General features: G+C 40.7%; 1 protein-coding gene across 3 annotated transcripts in view; it reads left to right on the forward strand.

Annotated features, from left to right (window-relative positions):
- The window catches only part of DEPTOR (DEP domain containing MTOR interacting protein), a 78620-nt gene extending 54367 nt beyond the window's left edge, over window positions 1-24253 (forward strand). Inside the window, exons 7-10 of one of the 3 annotated variants that reach the window (XM_052787143.1) lie at window positions 2327-2397; window positions 3058-3162; window positions 9870-10055; window positions 23086-23198. In XM_052787143.1, coding sequence (XP_052643103.1) covers window positions 2327-2397; window positions 3058-3162; window positions 9870-10031 — 338 coding nt within the window. In that variant the 3' untranslated portion in view covers window positions 10032-10055; window positions 23086-23198. Of the gene's footprint in view, window positions 1-2326; window positions 2398-3057; window positions 3163-9869; window positions 10056-23085 lie in introns of those variants that run through there. The other 2 variants (XM_052787144.1, XM_052787145.1) reach the window with 2 other exon arrangements.
- Window positions 24254-24734: the final 481 nt, after the last annotated feature.

The raw sequence follows: 24734 nt of genomic DNA on the forward strand, positions 1-24734 counted from the left end.
GAGGATATGTGTAAGCTTTGCTTTCAAAGGGATGCTGGCATTTGAAGTGATTACTAGAGAGTGCCTCAAGCTCTGTATGAATCCTGTTCAAAACATTGACAATTTACTCTGGAGATGAGTGAGCTAAAGTGCATTTCATTCCTGCTGTGCAGAGTGGCCATCAGAGAGGCATAGTTATGGGGATATTTTCTTTCTCTCTCCGTTTAGCACATTTCCTTCCGTCTCCTTAGGCTCTGCTGGGAATTCAGTATGAGGCTCTAAATTAAAATAATTGGAAGGACTCAGTAGGATTGCATGCCCAGAAGCCATAACACCCTATATCAGACTCGCTGTCCAGCCTGGGGGAGCACTCTCAGTGCTGGTGGTCATTGCATCTTTGGAGTACATTGCTGTGGGGCGTTCAGCACCACCTTCCGATGTGTTTACCCCTATATGCAATGGGTTTGCCCCTATACGAAGAGTGCCACAGTGTCACATTTTGGCAGAATGTCTCTCACATATACTTCCCAGAAATGGTCTGATAGATTTTGTATGGGGAGCTCTTTAGCCCCAGCACATCATTAATTACATCCTGGAAAATTTGCTGGGACAGATAAAACAGCATTCATGCACTGTCCATAAATGTGTGTATTATCTGAACTATGCCGACTATTCCGTTCATTTATGGTTCTGATTATATATGAAGTGTCAACCCATGAGTAGTGAGAACAAGTTTATTTTAATGCAGCCGGTTACACAACACTGGAAGAAAAAGGATAGGCTGATGTTGCCCTTGCATAAATTCTTTATTTTTTTAAAAGAAATTCTCCCTTAGGACTAGTTTTCAAACTCTGAATAGCTTTAAGAGACTCATATTTGAAAGAAGACAGCAATGGGCTTATAAACAGACTTGTTTTTAAGAATTATACAATTACCAGCAATGTAGGGTAATTTCTCCCATAGCGCAAGTACAGATCCACACATCATCTCTCTTAGGTTAACATAAGGTTATCAGATGTAAATGTGAGGAATTCTTAATCCTCTGCTGGACTATGAAGTGATCTTTTCCACAAACAGTTTTCTGCTATCCAGACCCAGAGCATGTCGCTGAACTGTGTGCTGATAAACACAAGGCAGAGGTATATTTATTGTCAGATGAGTTCTCTTGCAGGCAAACACTTAAAAAAAACCCAGGTCATGACCTGACCAGCCATATAGAAAAACAATCATCAAACAAAAAAAAATTTCTGGAGGTATAATGAAGGGAGGCACGCAAGGGAGTCCTGCGTGGATGATTTACCTAATTCTGACATGTTGGATGAGCATAATCATTCAGGTTTTTTATGTTGACAAGGCATGCTCTGCAAAGTGTAACGCTGGCTAAATGGCAGTTTGTCAGAATCCATGGGAAAGTAAAAAAAATACATATTGGTTTGTATGCTAGAATTCTCCCTGCTCCCATGAATGTCATTAAGAAACTCGTTAATGTCTTTGAATACCATCTGTGGGAAATTTTATCTTCCACCTGTGACTGAAAAGGCAGACATCATCAAAATTTTTTATCACTGAAAGAAAAGCAGCCATAACATTAGAGGTGAATCAGGCAAATACGGTGAACAACATATATCTTTCCATTGTCCTCCATCTTGTGAAGCATTTATAGACAGATGAAAAATGGTACACAGAATGGTATCGATTTGATTTGGCAGAACTTTACATTTACTTCGTTCAGGGGAAAATTATCCCAATGCATACCAAGGTAATGGGGAATCACCTGCAGAAACTCACTGGTATTTCCTTTCATCTAAAATCCCAGCCAGCTCTAGGTTACCTAGGTTGTCCCTGGATAAGATGAGGTTACATGTCTGTGCCTACAATTGCAGAAATCTCTTTGTTGGGATAATTCCTGACTCAAGCAGAATTTTCTTATTACTCAATTCTGTGATTCAAACCTGACTCATGAAATAGCAGAAAGCACCCAACATGCACAGAGCAAGCTGGGAAGAAAAGCTGCTCCATGTCAGGAAGGTTGGTCACTGGTTTCAACACTGGACCCAGGAACAGCCACTTCTGATGTTTGTGAGAGTGTTTAGTGGATCTTGATTGCAGACAACAAAGTCTGTTGGCTCAATGCCCTGATTTTCCAAAGCTCTTATCATTTGTACTTGGAGTTATTCTGCTGCCTTTTCCTTGGCCCTTTTGCTAATTTCAAGCAAGTCTGCAGGAACTGAAAGACTGTATGGGAAGTGGGACCAAAAAGATGTTGTATCCCAACACTGTATTTTACTTATTAGGACGAACTCCAGAGGAATGTTTATATTGAATATTCATGTATGTATCTCCACAGTATTAAAGAGGTCTGTGACTGCTGATGAGCTCTTGATGCCTGGAGCCCCATACGTAAGAAAAACTTTTACGGTATGTCTCCAGTATTTTTCTTTATTTTCTGTATGTTGTATGCATAAGGTAATCCAAACAGCCATTTTCTGATGGGATAATTAGAGCTTATTTGCATTTGCAAAGGTTTGTACTTTAAAATCCCACACTCCGTTATCAGTACTTCCACACATTTCAGGTCTGATTCTGCACTTGTTTATCCTGTCTTTATGCCAATGTAGTACTGCTGACTTAAATGGAGTGTAAAATTACATAAAGCCAATAACATTTGTATTATACAAACTCATCTAGCCTTTGTGCTCCTGGTAATACTTGCTCTGCAGGAGTGGATTACCTACCCAAATTGAAGTTTCCTACTTAGGTCTTTCTAGACTATGATGGGACAGAAATTTTGATTCATATTCACTATTAGCCTTTCTGTAAAGATATTTTTGAACCTAGTCATTGGAAGCATTGCTTTTTACAGCCTCCTAGTTCAACAAAAAAAGTTCATTAAAAGCAAGAGGAATCACTTGGATAGAGCCTTTCCCATGAGTGATATAGAAGCCTGTACACAATGTCCTTTACTATGTGTTGGAAGTATAGAGATGTTGAAATTATGTCTTGCACCATTTAGATGTTACCCCCTTGAATTTCCTGGAGCTGCTTGAAGGTGATCATGTCCTTCTTTTCTCTTTCCAGATCGTCGGCGACGCGGTGGGCTGGGGCTTTGTGGTGCGGGGGAGCAAGCCCTGCCACATCCAGGCTGTGGACCCCAGCGGGCCAGCAGCCGCGGCTGGGATGAAGGTGGGTTTTCAAAATGGGATGATTTACCAGGGGTACTTATGCTGCTCAGTGAAGGTCTTGGGCTGCCTGTATTTGGGGAGGGAGAGGTGCTTTTGTTTCCACAGTTGAGTATCTTTGTCTCAGTTTCAGGCGTTTGTGCACAGTGAGTTCTGCTGCTTTTTACCCCCCTCTTGTTTCTTTTCTTCTGTCTTTGAGATTCTTCAAGTCCCTTTTCGACGTGAAACTCATTTATCCTTTCCAATTTGCTTTCTTGATCTTTTCCTTTTTTTGTTTTGTTTAGGGTTTTTTTTTGTTGGTTAGCTGGGTTTGGTGGTGGTGGTGGTGTTTTGGTTTTGGGTTTTTTTTTATTTTCAACTCTGCACAATTTTAGCTTCCCTCTTTACTTTGCAATTTATGTGGTTGCTGGTATGCAGCTTCTGGACTTTGCTTATGTAGGAAGAGGCAAAGTCAGACATACCTATTGAAAGTGAAGCTAGCATAACCTGTTGTTCACTGTAAAACAGTTAAGATTCAAGATGTTTTAGAAAGAAGAATTTATGACACTTTCATATTTCATAAAGAGTTGAAATAGTTTCATACGTGATTTAAGAATAAATAAATACAAATTCCATGTGAAGGCTTTTGTACTGCTAATGCAGAGCCCATTGACTTACCTGTAGGTTTGGATCACATCCTGCATATATCTGTGAATAAATCACTGTCTTGTACAGTGGGAAAAATAAAAAAAGCATTATGCCAAGTATAGATAAAAGCGAGAAAGGGAAACTAGCTGCTACACCTACTCCAATGTCCAAGCTGGGCCAGACACAAAGATTAAATTATCAGTTTATGTCATGTTTTATTGTATGATAACAACACAGATGAAGGTTTCAGATGTATGCCACATGCAGCCCAGTTTGCCACGAATTTTGTCCTGCCTTCTAATTCATCTCCCTTTTCCATCACACTCACCCCAGCTGCCTCTTGCCCGTATATTCACACCCACCAAGCTGGAGGCAGCACGTGCTGCTGCAACTCCTGGGATGCGCATCCTGCCCATCGCGCGGTGCCAGACCTGCCATGGCACCCTCCTTAGCAAATGCACTACAGGGGTTTCTCCTCTCCGGGTGCTGCTTTTTTTTTCTCAGATGAAACTTGGAAGAACGTACTGTCTTTGAAACATTTACTTTTTTTGAGCATGGGCAGGCAAAACTCCTGGGAGGGGGGATGGCAGCTGCAGAGCCTGTTGGTGCACGCAGCACCCTGACGCATCCTGCTGTCAAACAGCTTGATTCCTGAGGGAGCTGGAATTTTTTATGTTTTATACAATACCTCAATATAATATACAGTTACATTTTTTATATGAAGAGTATCATTTTCAAATGGCAATCCTGCCTAAAATTTAAGGGACTTAAATTGAAAAATAATTAATTTATTCACGTGTATGTTCTAGATCCTGAACTTGGGAGTTTAGTACTTTACAGCATTTTTTACTCTCTGAATATAGCAGCTAGCAATAAAATAGATCTATTCTGAAACCTGACTTGTAAAAATAACTGTGGTGTCATATGTATAATCTTAGAGATTTCACTTCTGCACTCAGCAGCTTAGAGCTGAATATGGTGGGCCTTTGGTTTGTTTTTACTTTTGGTTTCATGCTGGTGGCCCTGTGACTAGACACTAGGATGTTTCAGTTAAGCTGGGTTCTTTCATAGTTAACCTCTGAAACTGGTTTTAATTACCAAATTATGTCCTCATATCTTCCATTTGTGCTCTCCATGCACTCATGTACTCTGATGGGGTTACAGAGGTTTGCCTGAACCATTCAAGACATAAGAATGTAAAATAGTTTACTGTCCTGAGGGGAGCAAACAGTATTTTAGACAGTAAAGCTGGAATATATTTCCTTGAATTTGCACAAAGGACAGATATGATTATTTGCAAAGGTGCTATCTTTATATAAAATCGCTTTTCAGAGCAGAATTACACATAAAACATTATGGCTATATACTAGATGAGTGCCTGTTTAGACACCAAAATTGGCACCCCATTTTCAGAAACGCTGAATACCTTTAGCCCCTGGTGAAGAAACACCAGTTTTATTTGAAACTAAGGGGGTTTGTTGAGGTGTTCCCATGGCAATAGGTATGTAAATTATAGTGCAGTATTTGAAATTTTTAAAAATCTATGTCACTTAATCCATCTGTTTACAGAACTCTTCAATCTGGCGAATTTAAAGGAATCGTATGACAGGCTTTAGATGACAGCTCCTTGAAAATAAACCTTCCCCTGTGTGGAAGCTACAGGAGGAGCACTTTGAAAATAGACTATTGGGCCTGGTAACTTGTGGTGGGCTGGTGCAAGAGGCTTTTGTCTGCCAGTGTTGCTCTGAGTGCTACACCAAAGAAGCGCTAACAAGGAAAGTTGGCTATGATGAAAAGGGTAAGAATTTGAAGAAGAGCCAAGACTTGGCATTGCAGTTTGTAGAAAAGTTCTTGGCAGTAGCAGCAGGGTTTTTCCTCCTAAGGAGATGTATCCAGTGTAATCGTTTTTGGAAGTGTCTTTGTTTGTAAAGCTTGTGATTTTGCACTTATCTCTCTTGGAGAGCGCTATAGTCCTGCTCTGCATTAGGCTGGACAAACTGTTGAGAAAGGACTGCTGCCTACAATCTCATTGTCAGACCTCAGCCTATGCACTTAAAACTCTCCCGTGTATTACATATAGCAGTAAACATTACAGGCTCAACCTACCTGAAGGACTTTGTGGTGGCTTGCTTTCAGTTCGACCTTGGCTGGGCTCCTGGCCTGCTCCAAAGCGCTGTGAATTGGGGGTCTGAGTAGAAATCTCAATGAGCTTGGGACGGAGCTCTGACCGCACACAGCGGCTCTGTGGTGGGCACGGCGCTGGGCGGCTGGGATGCACGGGTCTCCGCAACACACGTGCACCTCTGCATGGCAGCACTTGCCATCTCCTTATACGTGACATCCTCTTCTGGGGGAATTTTCAGACAATTTAATTCTGAGAAAATTGCTGCTAGCATAGTCTGCTGAAGAGGTGTGAGAGGGTGTTACATTTTTTTGGCTTTAAGTCTTGATACCTCTTCTGGGGCTGGTAAATAAGATTACCATTTCCAGTCTGAGGTTTCAAGTATGAAGCTGAGCAAATAATTTAATAAATATCTTGTCTATTAGCTTTATTAAAGTATTTTTAGACATCATTTGTTGAAGCGCGGTTGCCTGTGACAGCGTTGTGAAGAGCGTGGTTGCTGTAAGCGCATTAACAAGTGGGAGCTGGAGGCGGCGCGGGGCAATGAAAGGAGTCAGTGTTGCGATGCGTACTTGTAAGTTATTTGCAGCTCTGTTTTGCTGTCTGCTGTCGTCAGCAGTGAAAGACAGGAACAGTAGGATTTTGAAGTTCCCAGGTTGCTTTAATATTCAGTATTGACTGGCTGCAAAATTCAGGTCTCTGCAGATGACCCTGCTAAATATTGCCAGTTGTTGTCAGGAAAACTCTTTTTCCCCTTTTTTCAGTGTTTTATTCTGTAAGTTAATTTCTGTTTTTAAGGTACAAGTATTCTTTGAAAAGTTACACAGCTTGACTTCAAACTAGTAACTTAAATTATGCATTACATGTTGTTATTTAGTGTGACGTTGCTGCAACAGAGTGTGACAAAACAAGCAGACCTAGCTTAGTGTGAGGCTTGTGAAAGAGACAAATTAATTACTTGTTTTGCTGATTATCTGTTCTTTCCTTTGGCTGGAGAAATCAGTGCCCAGCTCTAACCTTTGAGGAATGCTAAAGAATATCTGATTCCTTAAACTGATTTTGAGCAAATTAGTATTTATAGCTGTTACACCTAAGATCCTTGTATCATACAAATTGCCAACAGCCACTTGAGCTTTTCTATCCTAGTCTAGTTCTTCTTCATTTCAGTTAGTAGCAGGGAGTTTGGGGACCATGTATAGTCACTGGTGCCAACCCCTTCTGTTTTGAGCTCTGCGTGGGGATTACAGTTTACAGCCAGGACCATTTCAGCGTGGTTCTGCTCTCCTGATCTTTAAAAGCTGATGCAGGGAGGAGGTCAGCCTCATAAATTTTCTGCCTGTGCCATTGTCTTCTGCATTCACAAATTATTATTTCAGGTCTAGGTTCTCAAGTGATTTCACTAGCAGAATAAGAGCCAAATCTCAAGTGTAATTGAGTAGCCACTGTCTCATGGAGCAGATTGCTGTCAGGTTCATCGAGGTCATCAGGCTCAGTCTCCCTGCAATCAAAGGAACATAGGTACTATCAGATCAGTCCAAAAAGTCCAAATACTGCCACAGTCACAAAATATTACAGGCTTGTAACATAAAGAACTAAAAGCTATGCATTATAAGGTGCCAAGTGGGGGGAAAACCAACCCCAAAACATGTGATATCAGAGAAATTGCCAATGCCTTAGATTCTTGCAATAGGAAGAAACTTGAACTGTGAGATTCTCAGGAGGTTGAATGTACCCCATGCTGCAGATAAATGCAAAGCCCATTCCATGGTCCTTGCCAATCTGACCTCAAACCTAGGGATTGCTTAGCTGTTTGATAGGCAAGATAAACCAGTCTAAACCCCCCCCCCCCCAATTAAATAATTATTCCCCCAGGAAAAAATATCCCATTTATGGCTGTGGCCAGTCTCCAGTGTTTTACAAGATAGTGGGAAAAGTAGAGAAGCTTGGACATCGTAAGTGAGTAACTTCTTTGTAACTCCTAAAGGCAGCTTAGTGGGAGCTTGAAGACTGGGATTTATATTGTATAAATAAGGCACAACGAACGTGCCTCCATTTAACCCTCTCCATGAAGCTTCGGAAGGGAAGATACCTCAGTGTTTGGTGCTGGGACTCTAACTCTTTAAAGCACCAGGGAGATGCTTCAGTGCTAACTGAAGGTATCCGAAGGGTACTTTCACTATCTCATGTGGCTGAGCTTTAAATGAGAAGATGAAGTAGGTTTGGATAAATATTTATACTCTGCACTAGCATATGGTGTTGTTGAAGCAGATGCAATTCAGTCTTAGAATTCTTATCTTATACCAACATGTTACTGATTGTAGAAAAGCATAAATTACACAAGTTGCCATCTGTTTTCAATTACAGCATGAAAACACTGAGGCAGGTTGGTATTTTCCTTTAGCTGTGTTATCAGCTTGCTGCTGAATTTGATAATTACATTAGAGTGAATTCAGAATGAATGTATTTGGTAATGTGAACACTCAAAAAAAGCTGCTGACAAACTGCTTTCATAGCTTGTCCATAAATAGAGAAGCAGCAGAGTTAAACGCGCATAGCCCTGCGTGCAATGAATGACACTACTGTAGGGCTTGCATATAAATGTGTATATGAGTTTCAAACATGTCTTCGTGAGTGCCTCATTTTCTGATAGTATTTAATTATAAACTATAACATAAAGGTCCATTCTCCTCCATAGAAATGTGGAAGCTGTATTCAAGCACCTATGACTTTAGAAAAATCCAATTTTAAGAAATCAGATTTGATATTTTACCGTAAAATCAACTCTGGTTTTGCAAAACCAAAGAAAATTCAAACAAATTTTAGCTCCATCTTTCACTTTATGCAGCTGTAACCAGAACCTCAGATTTTATGTGCTACTATCCATCACAGAAATTGGAGAGAGTGAGCTGAGTAGGGTAGCCATTAGCCTTGAACATCTTGTAAGTCATGCTCGAGAAGAGTGGTTGTCACATTAGGACGTGTGTTAAGAGCATAGTAAGAACATAATGGTCAAGTTTGGATGCAATTTTTTTTCATTTGATCTTTAGTAGAAATCTTTCTAAAAGACTCTAAAGAAAAATTTAGTAAGAAGGCAGCTGTGTTAGTTGGTGGCATGATGATTCAACAGAAGTTGAAAGAGATCAAATATTTGTGAATGTGAAAATACTCAGCTCTGCCATCGAACTTGAAAAATGGATTAGTGGTTGGTTGTCCTTGACAACTGTTTAGCAGCATGTATAGCACTCCGTACTTTCCCGATCAATGCATGAATCTGTGCCTGGGTGTTCCTACTCTGTGTCTGCCTTCTCTTTTTGGTCTGCGGTCATCATTTGCTCAAGGAGTTTGCTGGTGAGCTGTGGTAATGCCTCTGTAACTGTCCCAAAGTTTCCCTTTCCAGGGGGTGTGTTTAATTAACCTCAGTGAGTAGTTCCCAAATTTTTTAGAGAGTCCTGCTACCACTTTTCTATCCTAAAACCCTGTTACTCTAACTATACTGGGATTGTTGCCATCAAAATTATCATAGTAACATAGTTCTGTGAGTACTGGGCAGCAAACTGCATTACACCCATCTTCTCTTGTCTGAGAGTTTTCTGAATTCAGCCCTCTCACCAAACTAGGGGCTTCTCTTACTGAAGGAAAATGTGATTTGGGGAGCTGCATTGTGTTTCACTGCCAGAACTTTGCCTGGTTGCCAAAAGGAGACAAGGTTTGGCAAATCTTTTCTTTGCTTTCATTACAGAATACTACAAGTGCAACAACAGAGTCCTTATGTCCTTGATCATCCTTTGCATTAGCACAGTGTCTTTAGGCTGATTGAAGTCATTAAATGTTTTCTCAGCAGTCCTCCTTTCTCCTCATCATTGGGAATCCTGGTGCAGCGTTGTATGAGCTGCTAATCAGTCTCTCTTCTGCCCCTTTGCTGTATCAGCTACTCAATCTGTTTTATTCCTCTTCCATCGTAGAAGCCCTATCATTGTTGGACTTCTCTGAGTGTCAGGAGACTGTCTCAGAGACACTGTACACTGGCCTGCTGGTTGAACCTGGATTTGGTTCAACCTGAACCTGAATTTGGATTTGGATTCTCTTCTTTACCCTGTCACAAACCCTCTATGCAACTACGCTGACTGTTTTCCTACCAGAATACATAGGTATAGTAGTTTGGGTTTAAACAGATGGAAAATGCCAACAAATCTGACATATTATCAAACATAATCAAAACATTTGATGAGTAGATCCATTTTGGTACCAGTACAAATGAAAAAACCTCTAGGTTTGCTAATGTTTCCTTGTGTTTTGTGGGGCTGTGGTTCACAGTGTATGGTCTAGGGTTCCCAGTCTCAGAGCAACATGTAGATCCAAATTTACAGACTGGACCTACCAACTCCCGTGCAGCAATGTTACACTGGCACAGGCTCCACTGAGTTTCAAACTTCAGTTTGTACAACTGTCCTCTTTCTAAGCCATCGTCTTCCCCCTCCTGATGAGAAATTTGTGTTTGTATTAATCCCAAGTACTTTCGTTGTGCCATACCACTCTGCCATCCCTGCCCAGGTTGTAACTGTTCTGGGGGTAGAGACTTTCTATTTCCAATGCTACCATATTCCAGTCTCTGCTAATCTTTACCAAAATTATCCTCTGTTTTGCTCTGTTTTCCACTAATAAATCATTAGACTCTAAGTATGCCATTTTAAAGCCATGATAAAGCTCCTGTTCATCTTCAGACATGCCAGAATTTCATCCTATGTTCCTACTTATTTTGGTAGATCTCCATTTTTCTGCTTGTTTCCTTTGTTTGCCTTGCTTCTTTCCCCACAGAGTTGTTTAAGGATCAGTTTGTTTTGAAGACATCTCTTCTGAGGCCACAGTACTTCTGTTGAAGTTGTTTTGGATGGTTAAGTGAAATCCATCCTTGTAAAGATGCCTCTGAGTTCACAGTCACCACCAAGTAGATGGGGTGTGGGACTGCACTTCCTTCAATGGACTATGGGCTTCTGTTCTTCTGAGTCAGTGAACATAAAATCACCTAAAAAAATCAGACAGCTTTATACTGGACTAGAGACTAGGTGCTTGCTGTGGCTATCAGGGACTATTACATGATAAAGACATCAAAACTCTGCGTGTGAAAAGTCACCCCCCTGAAGTATAGAAAATATGGGAAAGATCCACTTTCATGCAGACGGGCAGTGCAGTGCTCAAACATCACTCCAGCAGGATGTAAACCGCAAACTGCACACACAAAAGAAAACAGAAAAATTCTTTTTCTGATTTTCAGTCCTGTTTTTGAATGACAGGGTCCACGATAGTCACTATGGAGAAAGGAATTAAGGCAGTGGGAATTCCTGTGTAAAATATAGAAGGAGTTAGTTTAGCTTTTCTGAGTATAAATTTCACCTTTAACAGTGAATTTCCTCCCCCCCCCCCCCCTCCCCCAAACTTATAGGACACAGGTTTAGCAAGGTTTTACTTGCTTATCCCAGACCTGAATTTTGGCCTTCAGAACAGTATTAGATTTCCAATAACTCTGTGTGATTTTTTCTAAAGACTCTTTTAACAGAGAGAGAGTTTTACCGGGCAATAAAATGACATTTTTTTCTTTACAACAGCTGAAACCTTATGCAAATACAGAAAGTTTCATAATACCTCAGAGCTCCTTTTTCTGCATTCACAGCAGTTTAGTTGACATTAGAATCAAACTTGTTTGTAGGCCAGCCACCTAAAATGCTGTTGGGCAACAAGTGACCTACTATACTTGTGTCTGTACATTGGGTCCTTCTCATCAACAGCAAGTACAATTCAGAAAAAAAATTTGTTCGCAGGTTCATAATTGGAGGTCAGTGGTTTTTTTTTTAATTTAGTCACATTATTTTAATAAAAAGTAGGTTTAAAAATTCTTTTTGAGTAAATGGTGTTTTATGGCAGGATAACCCGGTTAGCTGAACACCCTGCATTTATGAAAGTGTTTTCTTGATTGTTTCTGAAGTCTTACAGCTGTAGCCATTCAGAAGGAGAGAAAGCAGGCTTGGTTTCAGCTGCACTGTAAAACAGGGCTATGCTTGTGTTTTGATACAGCTTCCAAATTCCAGCATGGTCTATAGCCCATTGAACAGCGAGATTTAGTGCCAGCCAGAACAGCTGGGATCTTACCCTTGCTTGAGCTTTCTTAGGCTATTGCAGGTCACTCTCAGATAGTCCAGGCTCTCTAAAGAGAGGGCTGTCATCTGAAAAACTTATCCACAGAATGGCTGAAATCTTAAAAAGTGTACCCTAGGTGTCTATAAAAAAGATACAAAATTTGAGGCCAGTACAGCAAAATGCTGGCATTTTGAACTGCTTTTGCTCTCAATTGAGGATGAAAAGCATTTTGTATTATTAGGTTCAGTTGCAATATCCATTTCACTTGAAGCCTTGAAGGGGTCCTCGGACGCTGTTGGGTTTACAGCATCGTGGCTATCATCACAGCTCTTTGCCGCCAGCGCTTTGGGGATGCTGCTGCTCCCCGGCTGCCTGCTTTACAGACCCTGCCCTGCACTTCTCCGTGTCTTTTCTTGTTTCTGCTCAAGACACAAGCTGGCTTCCTTTCATGATATAAGCGAATGATTTGGGAAACATGTTGCATTAAAGCCAAGGCTCTGTTTAGCTAGTCAAACACATGGAAAAACAATTGCACTTTTGTCTGCGCAAACAGAGAGCAGCTGTTTGTCTCCAATGGCGCAGACCGTTCCTGCTCGTTACAGTCTTGATACCAGAGGGTGCTGAGGGTGCCCTGCATGGGTCTGACTGCCCTTGTAACTCCCTTGTTTGGGCTGGTTTAGGGACTGTTTTTAACTAATATGGGCCTTAAACAAACTACATTTAGTTAGTTTAGCCTAATTATATTTGACCTTGTAAGTAAACTGATACATAGTTTTTAAGTTCTTTACTCATTATATGTGTTTTTCTTATAGCAACTCTAGTTTAGGTATAGATAGACCAGAAAAAAAACCAACCCAGAACACTAAAAGGTCAGCCCAAGCATAAAAAGACGTTATTTCTAAGCTAAGACTCCATGTTCTTCTGCTACTGATGCAGTATTTCACCCAGAGCCACCTCTAGCCATTTGAGTTATTTAACATTTTCAGAGCTGTTCTGTGGTAGGTATCAAATTGCAGTATACAATAAAAACGCTTATAAAGTTAAGCATGTAGTCACTGGTTTGCTTTCCTGATGTGGCCCAGTCCAGCTCGGCTTTACCTGTGGGTATTTCCCGCTGCAGCTCAGATTAAGTCAGTCATTTTACACACCAGTTCCCAATTAGGGCCATGAGAAGCAGTGACCTGTATTTCCCTATTCCCTATTTATGGAAGGTTTGCATTTCAGGGTATTAGGTCCTTACTGTTATTACCCTCCAGGTATGTACAGATAGCTTTCATTTACCTACGTGAGTAATACCCGTTCGCTGTGTCAGTGTTTGTCTGACCGCTCCGTCAATCCATTGGGGAAACTGTGCCGCTGCAGAGCTGAGACTTGCATGCAGACTGAAAGCCACCCACCCCAGAACAAGAGGTGTTCTCATGGGCTGTTAGGTCAGCTGTTTCCCCCTCTAATTTGTCCACTCTATTTGTGGAGTTTGCACAGCAATGGTTTCATTCTATTCCTGTTAAAAAGAAGATGTAAATTTCCATTAATTCCCATCAGTGGGGGAGGGAGGGAGACAAGACACTATCTGAACTAATGATGAGGCTCTTTGAGAATCTAGGACTTAATTTTATATTTTGTGAATTGTTATATTATAAGATATATTATTTTATTAGATGTATTTATGTTTTATTTTTATATTATGTAGTTTTTATATGATGCTGTTTAATTTCTGATTTTTTTTTCAGTTAGAGGCAGATGAGTTTGGAATACTATAAAAAATTTAGCCTCTTTTTTAAAAACAAAAAGAAGAATTATGTAGTGAATGTATGTAATGAAAATATGTAATGAAGCCTTGCCCAGGCAAACCATCCATACCAGACTGCAGCCACAGACCAAGATGGAGAGCCAGAATTACATGGTTATGTTTGTAATTCTGCAAATGGAGTTGGTTTTCTCTGCTATGCATTGTACCATGCTCTGCTGGTATCCAGTTTCTAGCCCACTGATGGGACAGTGGGCCAGCTTAACACTGGTGTAAGGAGTGAACAAAAAATGTGTCCCTTTAGAGAGAGAATCCTGTGTTTATGCAAGACCTGGATACTTGCCTACTCCCACACCACCCACTCTACAGCCAATTACACATTTGCTAGAGATATTTACAGAGCTGAACACACAGCTGCAATTTATTCTGTTTCATCCAGTAACCTCAATTATGTAGAAAAGGACATTGCATGATTTTTTAACCTTCTGGTGACACGCAGTAGGTTTTGAATTGTTAGGTTTCAGCTTTGATTTACTAATCCTAGCAAGATTGCATAAATTCTTTAAAAAAAAGGGGGGGGGGAGATAAAAATCTTAGCTGGAAACATAGTTTTCAGGACCTCTGATTTTAATCTCTTTTTCTCATTGCAGCGTGACAATGTGCAGAGTGGGAGCAAATACTTCAATGCTGCCTGTGTTTGCTTTTATTTAGGAGGTTAGTCTTGTGTCTTAGGCTCTTCTGTGGCAGCACGTTCAGCATCTCTGTAGCCTGAGGTCTTTGCTGAGCACAGGGATTCCTCTGCTTTATGGCTGTGGGTTACCTATTAAAATAGAAGAGACCCTGTATCAGCATAAATGCAGGTTGTGTGTGTAAGGGTGTAAAAGAAGTTGAGCCCTGCGCCCTCTCTCCTCCACCCTTGTTCTCCTGCCTCAGATTTCTCTGCGCTTGTTCCTTCTACCCTAACATCCATCTTCCCATTGATTTCACTGGGACTTTATGTTATCTGAAAACTTAAGCTGCAGTTTACTGATCTAAGTGTAAGCTGCTGCCAGAAAGGTTGATTCTATCTTCACCTCCTTTTCATCTCCCTCTTTCCCTTTGCCTCCAGCCAGATACGTATCTATTGCCTCCTTCCTCCAACCATGTCAGGCACATCAGGGAACTTATTTTGCCTGGAGAAAAGTCCTTTCATTTATTTATTTTTGCTGGCACAAGATTAAAAGGGAGCGGTGCCTGGCTTTGGCGCACTGCTCCCTGGAGCCAGCGCAAAGGGACTGGCGCACCTCTTGGGAGTGGAGGCACCAAGTCCTGCTGTGAACCTTCCTCCCCTTTAGAAGAGGTTCGATATCCGGATCCACAGAGTCCTTGGCAATTCAGGCTGAGGGTATTCCTTTCTGCCAGCAGAAAGGGTTGTGGGGTCCCAGATCAGGTTACTGCTCCAGCTTTTAATAAACAAACCTTTTTTTCCCCACATTTCTTTTAAAAGTAAGATTAGTTCTTTACACCCTAAGGAAAGGGAAACGTCATTCTCTGGTGTTGTCACTAAGGGTTTTGTGTGCAAACCCATGGTGTGGTGTGTGAAGTAGAAGATGATGATACGGTAATTAGCTCAGAAGATTTATTCAAGAGATCTAACAACTGGCAGGGCAAACCTGCATGGTTACCCGCTTGTAAATAGCTCCTTTTTAAATGGTAACTGAAATAAAAAGTAGAAGCAGTGTAATTTTTTGTTCCTCTGTGACAAAATAACAGCCTTAAATGAGTGTTTATTTTCACTAATTTCTCAACTCCTTCATATTTCATATTTAAATTAGATTTTAAAAAATGACACCTTGATTTCCATTTGTTTGCTTCAGAGTGCAGCAGTGCTTGGGAGGCAGGAGTGGGAGCAGCAGTTCCCAACATTCCCAGAGGAGCAAGGGGAATGTGAGGGGAGGAAATCCCATTGGAAGGGTGACTCTTCCTTTAAAATGTTGGAAGCTTGGATGTCCCCTTCCTCCTTGCTGAAGGCTGGAAAGCTGTGTTTCAGATGTTACATTCTTGTAGCACCTAAGCCTTCCTTCCCCCAATTCTGCTGAAATCTGTCAGCAAGACAAGAAAAGCCAAAGCAGGTATATTGCCTTTTTAAACAAGTGATGGTAAAGAATATCTTTTCTTTTTTTGCTTTGCTTTTTCCTTCTCGGTTTCAGCAGTTCAGTAACCTTCACGGGTGAGAGCTGTGGCCATACCACAAGAATCAACCAGTAAGTTTTCTGTCTTAGAACTGGCCCAGAGTTTTAAAAAGTATCGATAAAGTGTGAAGAGCTTAATTTGCTTGGTATTCTGCTTAAGACATCTCCAGGTCACTGACAGTTGCAAAATGTTAATCCTTCAGCCCCAATTTGCATGGGTGCCTGTAAGAAAGGGTTCTCACTGAGAGCATGGCCTGATATTTAATAGAAATCAGGATCTTACAGGTCTCTCATGCGGATTACACATAGAAAATAGATGGTTTTGCTAACCACACATGAAGAACCTTTCCTCTGGAAGATCACAGTGAGTTTCACAATACCATAATGAAACAATTATAAGCCTGAGCTACTCAAACTGGCCAGCTGATCCTTGTCCCTGTAGGATTAGTAGGACATGAAAAAAGCATTTATTTATAATTATTGAGGATATCTCTAGAACAGAAATGTAAGCAGGCTGTTTCTGTAATGGATTTCATTTTAATTTTCATTAGCAAGAAGAAAACCCAAACCACTAACATTGGACTGTTCTTTTTGAAATAGTTATATTGTCAGTTCTGGTATCAATTTTATTCTGTAAAATTGTCAAAATACACTTTTCTTTAGACAGCTCTGAAAGAAGTTATACTTAGAAGCTTTTATTTTAGTTCTTAGGAAAATTGCTGAAGAACTTTCCAGTGTTGAAAATAACTCCTACATTTGCCTGAATTCATCATTTCTATTTGATGCTAATAAGGTTTAAAAAAATAAGACCAAAAAGAAACCAATACATTTTTCCATGCATTTTGGGAATGGCTTGTCTTAAAGTAAAAATTATCTGTCTGACTTTGGCATCACATCAGATGATAAGAAGAAATAATAGTCAAGGGAGTGTGTCCTAAACTATCTGATAACTATATGTAAATCAGTGTGCGTACAAATGATGAACAGAGCAAAGGGTTAAATGCAGTCTGTCTCATGGTGGACGATTGAGCCAGCCCTGATCCGCACACAGCTTTCCCAACAACTGCATGTTTCCGTGCAACATGCTAATAAGTTTTGAAGTACCTTGGTTTCAAAGGGATCTGCTTTGCAGCAGGACGTGGCCCTGGTTTGAGCTGCCAGCTGCTAGAAATCTGTTTCAGATCTCCACAGAGTCCAGGGGTAAAATCCTGGCTGCTCCAGAGCGAAAGATTAGTGCAAGGCTGGATTTCACTCTTTCTCTCGCCAGCCTTTTTTAAGATTTTCCTTCATGCAGTTGCCACATGTACAATAATATTCGCACCTTCAATGGAAATGGATTAGTGGCAATGTTTTCAGCATCTCTTTATGCTGTTAACACTTGATGCCAGAGCAGCTATCAGTGTCAAACAGCCCGTGAAAACCTTGCCTTTTGGTTGACCTTGGTGCTGTTGGGGGAGAAAACTCAAGTGTGCTGGTAGAGGCTTTGTGCTTTGCAGTCTTAGACCCTGAATGGTCCTATTACTGCCCAGATAACTGGGTAAAATATCAGTACTGCTGAAAAACAGTATTTTTGCTGCTAACTTTAATGCGTCATTGCATAATCTAGATTTGTATTCAAGAAATTCAAGACTAAGTTGTATTTGGTAACATTGATTTCTTTGGTACCTATTTGATCTGTATTTGTAATAGTCTTTATACTTTCTTTCTTAAAGAGAAGTTAGCAAAAAAAAAAGGAGAGTGGATTCCGGACACTGATCTTGACACCAAAATGTAAATGATAAATCCATTGAGAATTAGAACCTTAACCCATGGCCACTGAAATGAGGTGCACATGTTTGCTGCTGTGGAGAAGGGCAGTCCCCCAGCCCCTGCCCAGCCATGCTGCCTCCTGTATGCTGGTGCAGGCATTTGTGTTCCTCTTCATCTCAAGCTCTTTTAAAAATTTATGTCAAAATGAAGTGACTGTGTAATCATGGTCTTATTCTACTGTTTTGAGATGTATTATCTGTTGACTCTGCATAGCTGTTACTTGCTTCATGACCAGGGATGAACAGTTGCACTCACTGCTTCTTTAAAATTAAATGCTTTTTTTAGGGCTGTCCCAAAGATCTTTGCAATCATCACTTAAACCAAATTCTGCAGTGGGAATTTCCAGCTCTTCGTGATCTTTCACAGCACCCTTCTAAAAAGTGTGCCTAGAAAAAGAAAGGAAATTTTAAAAGGATTTTTATATTTATATATAATATTGAAAAAAGTCCAGCAAGCAAGACCTGTCTCCACAAGGACGGGTGACTAAAGCCTATGGTACAAACGGGACCCTGAATATCTGAGTATCTGGGCTAACTGCCTATCCTCAAATAATATTCCTGTAGCATTCATAAATATTAAGGTCATCCTGAGGCAGAACGCTAAGTAAGAATTAGTGACAGGTATGCAATGTTTTTATTCAATAATTTGCTTTAAGGTAGTTGCGCAATTCCAGGCTTATGCCTGCAGCCGGTCTCTGACATCCCTTGGGAGCATCCGGCAATCATCCTCACCACAGCTCCTGATCAATGCTGGCTCAGCCATCCAGCCCTGGTGCAGGCAGCCCCTGCGAGGGAGCGGGGCTTTGGTTTGGCTGGCGGGCAATTCTCTTGGCAGGAAAATCACGGGGTGTGGACGTACATCTCCAGGGCAGCTTGGCAAGACCAAGGAGGGGCAGGCAGCCAAAGCTTGCTGTGGTGGGAAGAGCAATAACCAGCAAGGGGGAGGAAGGGTTGTACAGCTCCAAGTACAGCACAATCCTGATTTTGGCCATTAAACATTATGGTAACTATTTATAATTCCTCTTCTCACCATCTTCAGTTTGATGATAAATGGCATGACAAACCCTTGCTAACTTCTTTAAGCGATAGGTTCCCAGATCCCTTCTGTTCAAATGTAAGCCCAAAGTTGAAGTTTTCCTTTTCCTGGGAACACCTGGATTTAGCTAAACCTTCTGTATGTGCCAGTGGAAACCTGCAGAAAGACAGAGGTGCCTTTTCTGCTATCCCTACTTCTGTGGGCTGCTGTATGCCAAGGTGGGAAATTGAAATACTTAACAATAAATGTTTATTACTGTAACATTTAAATATTTGAAATTAATTAAGGGAGTCTTTTCATGTCAGTGTTGCTTTATTTAACTGTTATTGTTTCTGTGGTTTTTAGATCGTCACATCCTGACCAACAAAATGGTTGGAATTTATTCTGGGCTTTTCATTTCTTGAAGTCTGAGGGATGCTTATCTCCTGTCAAGTTCCTTGGAGAGCGATGAGGAAATGAGCAATAAAAGGCTCTTTGAGGGTCTTTTAACTTTAGGTTATTATCTATTATAGTTATTGATGTGTGGAAACCAACAGAGAAATTTTACATGTTTGTAGTTACAAAGCCCTTAACAGCTGTAGCTATGAGCTGAGCACTTACAGCTTTTTGAAATGTGTTTTTATAAATGTAACATTAAATCATCATGATTTTGTAAACCAGTCTCCTTAAGAAAATTCCAGAGATAGATAATAATATGTGGGTTGATGTACTCAGGGCTGGTTTGTGGGTACTCGCTCGCTCTCGCTCATTTTGTAATTCCACCAAGAGAGCAACGCATGATGTGGGCTTTTTTGGGGCAGGATTGATGATGGCCAAAATGCACAAAGCAGCACTGCATTTCATTTCCCCTTGCTGGATGCAGCACTGGATGGAAAAACGGGGTGGGGAGAAGAAAACTGGGTGAGTCAAGGCCACTCAGCATACTGAAGGGCCCAGGACTGTGAAAACCTCTTTCCCCTCATCAGGACTGGAGGACACAGCAAATGGCTCCACATTTCTTTATCCCTGAGGGAGCCGGATCTGGAATTTGCAGATGGGGGGCACTGCCCAAGTGATGGCCATGAAGAGGGCTTTCTGCCCCTACGGTGACTGCCTCTTTATTATCATCTCCTGTTCCTCCTGGGCCTTTCCATGCAATTTTAGGAGAGAAGTACACTCTTCTGTGCATTGTCCTCCTCTCTACGTTTCTCTTCTCATCTGGCCTGGGTGGACTTTTTGCATCTAATCCTATCCACTGGAAATGGTGAAACTAAAAAGCCATTTGGATCCAGTGCAAAGGACAGCACAAGGGGGACTGTTGTCAGCCTGTAGACATTGCTGATTAATAATACCGCCAAGGGCATACATTAAAACAAACACATTGAGAACACAGACATGTCAACTCTTGTCTTTTGCATAAGAAATTCACTCTTTGGGATCCAGATTGCCATTCAGGGCTGCGGTGCCTGTACCGTCCACATTTACACTACTGCAGCCCTTGTGCGAGTGGCTGGCCAGTCTGGAAAGTCTGTTCCTCTGCCAGTGATGTTCCCTGGAGGCCCCTGAATGCCCCTGACATGATCCAGCATGCAGATTTATCCATCACACACTTGCATGCCTGTCCCTGGCCAAACACAAGTCCCATGCATTGGGATTCCAGTAACTCGAGAAGTCTGAGAATATGCAGCAGTAAAAAAACCATCAGCCATTCAACTTCCAAAAACTGCATTAAGCCAGAAGAGACAATGTTATTTCTGCAGGTCTGTTTTACATCAACCCAAATATTATTCTGGAGCCAGAGCTATAATTCAGTAAAACTTGATACAATCTTGGAAATCCATAGAAAGCGTTAGGAAATACCGCTGGAAGTTGAGAGACCTATAGATACTGCAATAATCTACATTTTAAACTAAATAGACATGCCTCTTAAATACTAATTGAGGCACACTGCAGATGATGATGGGTTACTTTTTCAACCAAAATCCTTAAAATTCAGAAGGCTTTGTCTGCATGCAAAAACCAAACCATTTTCCCAATGCTACTTGCAGCTGAAATATAGCATATGAATGTGTAGGAAAGATACATCCATACTGCCATGGAAGTTGGCTAAGTGGTATTGCTGATTGCCATACTTCGATGATCATTTAGGCTACCAGTAAGGTTGACTTCCAGGATCTTCAGCTCTGCAGAGGAGTTCTGAGGGTAAGGGGTAAGGTGCAAGAGAGGGGTCTGCCCTCCCTTCAGGGACTGCTGCTGCCGCTCTTCCTGTGCAGAGGCTCTAAGGAGCAGAGATTAAAATAATTGGTGGCATTTTTGATGAAATTTTACATTTTTGGATCGGCTTTGCTTCCTCTATAATTTTCCTTAAATAGAACATCGATAGGTACATTCTGTACATTTTGCGCAAATACAAATTGAGTTTCACCACACGTTTTACTTGAGAGGGAAGGTAGTTGATGCGCAAAAGTTAAATGACTTGGCTTGCGAGAAAATCTGTTTCAGAGCTAGCACTGGAAGACACCAGAGCTGCTTCCCACCCCTCCTGCATACATTTCTGTGTTGTGTTTCTGCCTAAATAGGAAAGGTAAAAATATTAAATAAAGCCTGAAAATTTCTAGTGATACTCTCCTCATAGCTTCTTTCTTACAGACTCAAGATGACTTATGAGTAAGATAACCTTCTAGTGAATGTATTGTTTTCATTGAAACATCAGGATGATATTACTGTTGCTTCAGGCTCCATATTTTTATCATTAAAAACACAGATCTAGACACTACACATTTTTGGCCTTTTTACCAATACCGTAATGTTATGATTAGATACAGAGAAAGCTTAACATTTTTGAGGAATCAGTACTGTTATCTTTCTTTTCCTCCTCTGTTTTTTACAACGGTGATGTGACTTTTTCTCTGATTAACTCTTTTAAGATATACAGTGGTGTTGGTCCGAATATTTCTATCAAGACTTTTTGGACAGAAGACGGCCTCTGATGATAAAAGACTTTCAGTGTTTGAATTTGTTATGGCTTTTAAAAACAAAATATTAGCATATTTGAAATTAATTAATGAGCCATACTTGCTGAAGAAAACCAAAAACCATTCATATAAAAAGTAAATCTGTGTAGGAATATCTTCTGAAAATGGCAGTGACATCTTAATCCATCCTACTTAATCTTCCGTGATATTATTTCATAGAATTTGGATCCTTTGGGTTCATGTTGTACCAGTGGAGGTTTTGGCACCGAACCTAGTGAAGTCATCATCCAGACCTTGCCCTAAGCCTGGAAACATGATGCATATTTTTACTGTAGCTACCAAGAACTGTCTAAAAGGGTTTCTATGAAAGTGTTTAAGACAAACTAAGGATAATAGACTCTTTGCAACGGCCAGAGCTGTCTTGTCCCACATTGTTTGCAATGCACCATTGATATCAGAAAATACCACTGTTCTAAGAAAAATATCATTGTTATAAGAAAAATGATTGATGTAGGACTTCAAAATTTCACAGATTTGAAAGTTGCAGTGATATTGCAAAAGATTTTACAGAAAATTAACTTGCCAGATTAATTCTAAGAAGTGTGTTTTTCTTAAGAATGCTGAATGAGATGGTATGAAGAGTTATGGAGGTTTTGCACACTCAGGAGTTGATACTACATCTGTGTAAATAACCTTACAAAAAAGTGTAATGCCTAACTGTCGTGGTTTAACCCCAGCCAGCAACTAAACACCACGCAGCCGCTCACTCACTCCCCCCCCACCCAGTGGGATGGGGGAGAAAATCAGGAAAAGAAGCAAAACCCGTGGGTTGAGATAAGAACGGTTTAATAGAACAGAAAAGAAGAAACTAATAATGATAATGATAACACTAATAAAATGACAACAGCAATAATGAAAGGATTGGAATGTACAAATGATGCGCAGTGCAATTGCTCACCACCCGCCGACCAACACCCAGCTAGTCTCCCGAGTGGCGAATCCCTGCCCCCACTTCCCCGTTCCTATACTGGATGGAACGTCCCATGGTATGGAATACCCGTTGGCCAGTTTGGGTCAGGTGCCCTGACTGTGTCCTGTGCCAACTTCTTGTGCCCCTCCAGCTTTCTCGCTGGCTGGGCATGAGAAGCTGAAAAATCCTTGACTTTAGTCTAAACACTACTGAGCAACAACTGAAAACTTCAGTGTTATCAACATTCTTCGCATACTGAACTCAAAACATAGCACTGTACCAGCTACTAGGAAGACAGTTAACTCTATCCCAGCTGAAACCAGGACACTAACTTTTTTTGCTGGTCGCTTTTCTCCTCAGGTTTGCCAATTTGTTGTATCTGTCAACGGCCTCAACGTTCTCCACGTGGATTACAGGACAGTAAGCAACCTCATCCTGACCGGCCCTCGAACGATTGTGATGGAAGTGATGGAAGAAATAGAATCCTGAGAAGGAAAAAAACTCTTACTGGACATTTTTGTGAGAGAAATAGTGATGACCATGGAGCAGCCTGACACAAGGAGGCAGAACGTTGCTGTGTCTAAATAGATGATTTTGCTTTTAGGGGAGGGGGGCTCTCTTTCATTTAACAATAATAGCACTGGTGATTATGCTAAGAAGTGAACAATACATACTGGCCTATTTTCACTAGGGACTTTTCTTTGCCTGACAGTGACAAGGTTAAGGCCTTTAGGTTGTCTTTCCAGCCATGCCTGCATCGGTCAGAATGGTTTCCCACCTGAGAGGCCGTGCAGTCCACCATTGGATCAAAGCACTTCAGGAAATGAAAGAACCAAACACCGTGGGGTCAGGATGTCACAGATGGTTTGCATGACATACTTACATTGGTAAACATCCTCCTGGTGTCCAGCTTTGTGCCAGGAGCATGTGCTGTCGCAGTTGCTCTCTCCTTGGGCTGAGGGACAGCTGACTAAATGCTGGCTTGATTGCAATCAAACACAAACAAACTGCAAATGCATGAAAAAAAGCTGTCCGTTCTCTGTGGAGAGTACTCTGGTATGAATGTTTGGGCCTGACCGAATACATGGATTAGTCTAGAAAGAAAAATCATGCAAATGGAAAAGCGTGCAGTACTTTTACAAAACCTGTCTTTGAAAATCGGGCTTTTTGTTTAGATGCCTACGCACTGGTTTAGGTGCTCAAGTATAAAATGTTGATTTTGTTTTTTTCCTTATCTGTAAAGGAAAGGTGTCTCAGCCTTGCTGTTTGTCACTTTGCAGAAATTTTGGACACCTTTATTCCTAGAAGAAGAAGATTTGGTGGGTTGAAGTGGGAAATTCAGTGTTAGCATTAGCAATGATACATCGAGATGCTCCAGTAGAGAAAGTACATTTCAAATGGAAGCAATGTACTTGAATGTACATTAAGCTTGTTAGCACTTTCCAATCATCAAATGTTCTGCAAACTACAGACTTGCCACATGAATTGCATTTGACACTATTACTAATAAAACATTGTATTTAACTGACTCTTACTCTTTTTCAAACAGGATTTCTTTGTTGATGAATTAATGAATCAAATATTTTTTAAAAATGTATATACAAATTCCATATTCTGCAGAGTTAGGTGACTCCTCAACTCTATGACAAGAGGACTGCATGGGTTTTCTTTGACGTTTGAACTGAATAAACACATCCTTGTCCACAAACTTATAATCATATATTGCAGACTTTATCTGCTGTCTAAATTTTACAATTAAAGCTTGACTTTCTTTATGAGCATACCACAAATCCTTCAATTACGGGGTGGGGAAAGTATTTTTTTCCTCAAATAATTTTGAAATATGTTTTATATTAAAAATTGTTCTCACTAAATACATTGCTCTTGCAGTATGTTTTTCCCTCACTCAAACACTTCTACATCAGAGATGTAAAGACAGCAAGTCTTCAAAATCACATATGCCTGCAGCTTTGTAGGTAGAAGTCCGTGTGTTCTTTGTTTCTGATATA

The sequence above is a fragment of the Harpia harpyja genome, chromosome 5, assembly GCF_026419915.1.
Source record: "Harpia harpyja isolate bHarHar1 chromosome 5, bHarHar1 primary haplotype, whole genome shotgun sequence".
Classification (NCBI taxonomy): domain Eukaryota; kingdom Metazoa; phylum Chordata; class Aves; order Accipitriformes; family Accipitridae; genus Harpia; species Harpia harpyja.